Raw genomic sequence first — 3591 nt, 5'->3', positions numbered from 1 at the left:
CCCCTGCCCTGCCGCCGCCGGGAGCTCGCAGCCCCGCTCGGGGCCTGCCCACCTCGCTGGGCTCCATCTCCGACCTCATCTACAGCGCGGCCATCACCAACCTGGGCGAGCTGTAGCCGTGGTGGGGACCCCCTGGGCACTGGGGACCCCCATGGCATCGCGGCCCCCACGGATTAGCGCCACGATTTCATTAGGGTGTGGAATTACCGCCGGTCCCGAAGGTCCCGAGGATGTCATCCAATATCCTAAATGCTGGTGCGGCTGCGGCGGGGGCAGCTCCCCATCAGCCCCCTAATACCGACTAATCTTTTGGAAAAAAATACCTTAATCTGGGGCCGTATCCACGGATGATTGTGGCACGGCCGCCCCTAATCCGCAGGCACGTTCGCAGGTGCCGGCAGATCTCCCCGTATCGGATATTAAACTGTGTTTCCACAGGGGCTTAGCTGCCATCAGAGCATTAATCACCGTGTCCGGCCCTGGCAGGGTGCCCAACCAGCAGGTGTCCAGATCTCCTGGGCCTGGAAGGGACAGCCTGGGTGCCCCCTCCCCACCATGCCTGCACTAAGCTGGCTCTGCTCTCCGCTCCGTGACACCCAAAAAGGCCCCAGGATGTGCATTAAGGTGCATCCCCTCCCTACCCCCAGAAGCTGGGTACCCTTTGGCAGAGGGTTGGGAGCACCATGCACCCCTCGCTGCTCCATCTACAGCTCCTGCTCCTCCCTGAGGCACCAAGAGCCACAGGGCCATGGCTCAGGTCATGCAGCTCCTGTGTGAGGACACTGAGCCGGGTGCTGACCCCAAAGTGGCTGCACCAGACTCTGTCATCCTCCTGAATGGATCTGTGTGGATGGGGAAAGGGCTCATCCCCAAACACCAGCTAGGTTGGGTGCTGCCATCTGAGCCTCAAGAGAATAACGGTTCCCAAAAGCAAGTGAGGGACCAGACAGAGCAGAGGGCAGTCAGAGGGGGGTTTTGACATGGGATGGAGCAGGATGTGGAATGCAGAGGGAAAGGAAAGATTCACAGCTCCCTGTGGTGTCTTTCAGATGTGTGTTTCACGTACCAGCAGACGTCCCCCAACATGAAGGAAGAAGATTACAAACACACAATGTTATTTATTTCCAGAATACAAGCACAGGAACTTCACAGGAGAACAGGGATGGTGGGAGCTGACGCCCCTCTCCATGCTGGGGTGGTCAGAGTCCACAGCCATTCCCTCTCCTGTTCTGCAGCTGCGGGATTTTCAATCCATAATTCATTTCGGGAGCAGGAAGCAAAGGACGAGCCTGAGGAGTGCAGCCATCTTCCCATAGCAGGAGCAGGTAAAAACAGATGGGACAAGACAAAACTGTCCCAAGTTAACAGCTCCTGGGGAGGACAAAAAGCCTCCAGCACGAAGGCTGCAGTTCATGGTCACAGTTTCCCAAGGTCCCCTTCGAGGGTCCGCACCATCACGTACAGCTCGGCCAAGCCCACCACTGAGGCCACAATGACGGCTGACAGGACACGCTGGGGACATAAAAGAGAGAGGGGTGACCCTGGGTGTGCAGTCGTGGTGCCACTCTGGGCAGCACAGTGTGCTGCAGGGAGGCCGTGCTCGCTCACCGCTGCCGTCTCTGCGAAGACGTACTGGCTGCCCAGGTAGGTGCAGGCGAAGGCGGCCACCACGGTGACAATGAAGTTGAAAATGGTGATGACAACGGCCTTCACGGAGCGCACTGGGGGAGAGAAGGGGGCAAGTGGTTGGTTTTAAGTAAGGCTGGGGAGTAGGGCTGGGGATAAGGTGTAATCATACTACAGAGTTGGCCCGGGGCCGCCTCAGCTGGGATACAGGAATCACGCAGGAGTCACACGCTTGGTGCCTCCAGAAATATTGGTAAGAATGACCACCAGGCTCCTTTATTCAAGGAACTCTTTAGTGTGTGAAAACCTTCTGGTGAGATATTTGGTCTGATGTCAACAGCTGGACATAGAACAGTTCCTGTGACTGTCCTGTCAGCAAACACTGCTGGGTGTCAGCAGGACAGGCAGCCGCTCACCTTGTCTCCCAAATTCAGCCAATGGCCCCTTCATCTCCTGAAAAAAGGGATTAAAACAACTTGTGATCGGTTGTATTTTAATGTTGATAATAACATGGTTATTGTGTGTGCAGAATAAAAGCAATGCCAATGCCCTGTGCTGTCCCCAGGACTCCGAGGTTCAGAGAGATTTTGGTGGGCTGTGGGGGAACAGCAGTTTCACTGTGCACAGGTTTCTCTGGGATTTTGTTTGTGGTCTGATTCAAGGCTGTTCGGAAGGGATTGTTTCTAATCAAACCACTTCTCTGAGTGGGAGCTTTTTTTTGCATGTGGGTTCTCTGCTGCAGGTTTGTCTCTTATTACAGACATGAAAGTGTCTCACTTTGTCACCTGTTTCACACAGCTGGCAGTAATGAGATGGTGTCAAGCTCTGTTGTCACATCAGGCATGGTTACACCATGATATCGGGGAGGGGTAGGGAAGATGTGATGAGCACACAGGTGTGGGAATACTGCTCTGCTCCACTGTTTGGAAAGAATGTGGCTGTTTAGCTCTGTTACAACCACCCTGGATCACAGATCACAGAATGGTTTGCCTTGGGAGGGACCTTAAAGACCATCTCATTCCAACCCTCTGCCATGGGCAGGGACATCTTCCACTAGATCAGGTTTTTCCAAGCCTCATCCAGCCTGGAGTGGCCAAGCTTGGCAGAGACCAAAGTCTGGAGGAAATGTGCAGGGACTTGAATACACAAGGATGTCAGGTACAGTGTGGAGGCATAACAGGATGGGATCACAAGGAATGCCAGCAGGAAGGGATGCTGGCTTGTCCAAACAACTACTGTGCCAGAAGATATCGGCTCTCTCAGGAAAGGAAGAATGCTTAAATATTACCTTGTTTTTTCAGCTTTTACCCTGACGAGATAATTTTAAAACTATGACAAAAATGTAAGCAGCAGGGATGCTCCCAGTCAAACATTTACCTTGGGTGCTCAGTCTCCCAGATCAGAATCTCAGATCTTTGGCACGGGTGAGCAGTTCCCAAAAGTCAGTATGTCTGTTCACCACCCTGTTAACCCTGTCCTACACCTGCCCTCAGCACCGCATCTGTTGTTCCTGGTGCATTTACAGCGTGCTCTCCTCCAGTCCCCGTCACATTCCCTGTGCACTGCACTCACTCTAAGGGGTAAATCTCCTTTGCTGTCAGGTTGCCACGTGTTTGAGGGATGAGTCCTGACAGCAGGCACTGCAGCAGCCCCTCACCTGGCCGGTGATGTTGCGGGTCATCCGCTGGTACTCCTCGTGTGCCAGCTTGGCCTTGATCCGCTCCAGCCGGGCCACCAGCTCGGGGTTCTGTGGGAAGCACAGACTCAGCGTAAGAACCGGGGGCTGCCGCCACCTCCTCCCGCGACTCATGTCCAGCCCTCACCTACCCGCGGCGGCACCGGCACTTCGGGCAGGTGGATCTCGCAGCCTTCCAGCAGCTCGTGTAGGTGCAGTGGGGACCCTGTGTGGGGTGCGGGGGGGAAAGCGCGATCACGGCGCGGTCACGGTGCGGTCATCGCCTCCCG

At 55.2% G+C, this 3591-nt stretch overlaps 1 protein-coding gene across 1 annotated transcript in view; it reads right to left on the bottom strand.

The window, feature by feature from the left end:
• Window positions 1-1094: 1094 nt before the first annotated feature.
• Window positions 1095-3591, bottom strand: part of TMEM199 (transmembrane protein 199) — a 3458-nt gene continuing 961 nt past the window's right edge. The window contains exons 2-6 of the mRNA XM_018076548.2: window positions 3454-3527; window positions 3284-3373; window positions 2043-2079; window positions 1609-1721; window positions 1095-1512 (exon numbers count right to left, since the gene is read on the bottom strand). Of these exons, the coding sequence (XP_017932037.2) occupies window positions 1417-1512; window positions 1609-1721; window positions 2043-2079; window positions 3284-3373; window positions 3454-3527 (410 nt within the window). The 3' untranslated portion in view covers window positions 1095-1416. The remainder of the gene's footprint in view (window positions 1513-1608; window positions 1722-2042; window positions 2080-3283; window positions 3374-3453; window positions 3528-3591) is intronic.

Source organism: Manacus vitellinus, unplaced genomic scaffold (assembly GCF_001715985.3).
Source record: "Manacus vitellinus isolate BGI_N305 unplaced genomic scaffold, ASM171598v3 scaffold_32_pilon, whole genome shotgun sequence".
Taxonomy (NCBI): domain Eukaryota; kingdom Metazoa; phylum Chordata; class Aves; order Passeriformes; family Pipridae; genus Manacus; species Manacus vitellinus.
Note: the sequence above shows the minus strand (reverse complement) of the source record. Positions and strands in the feature narration are given on the sequence as shown.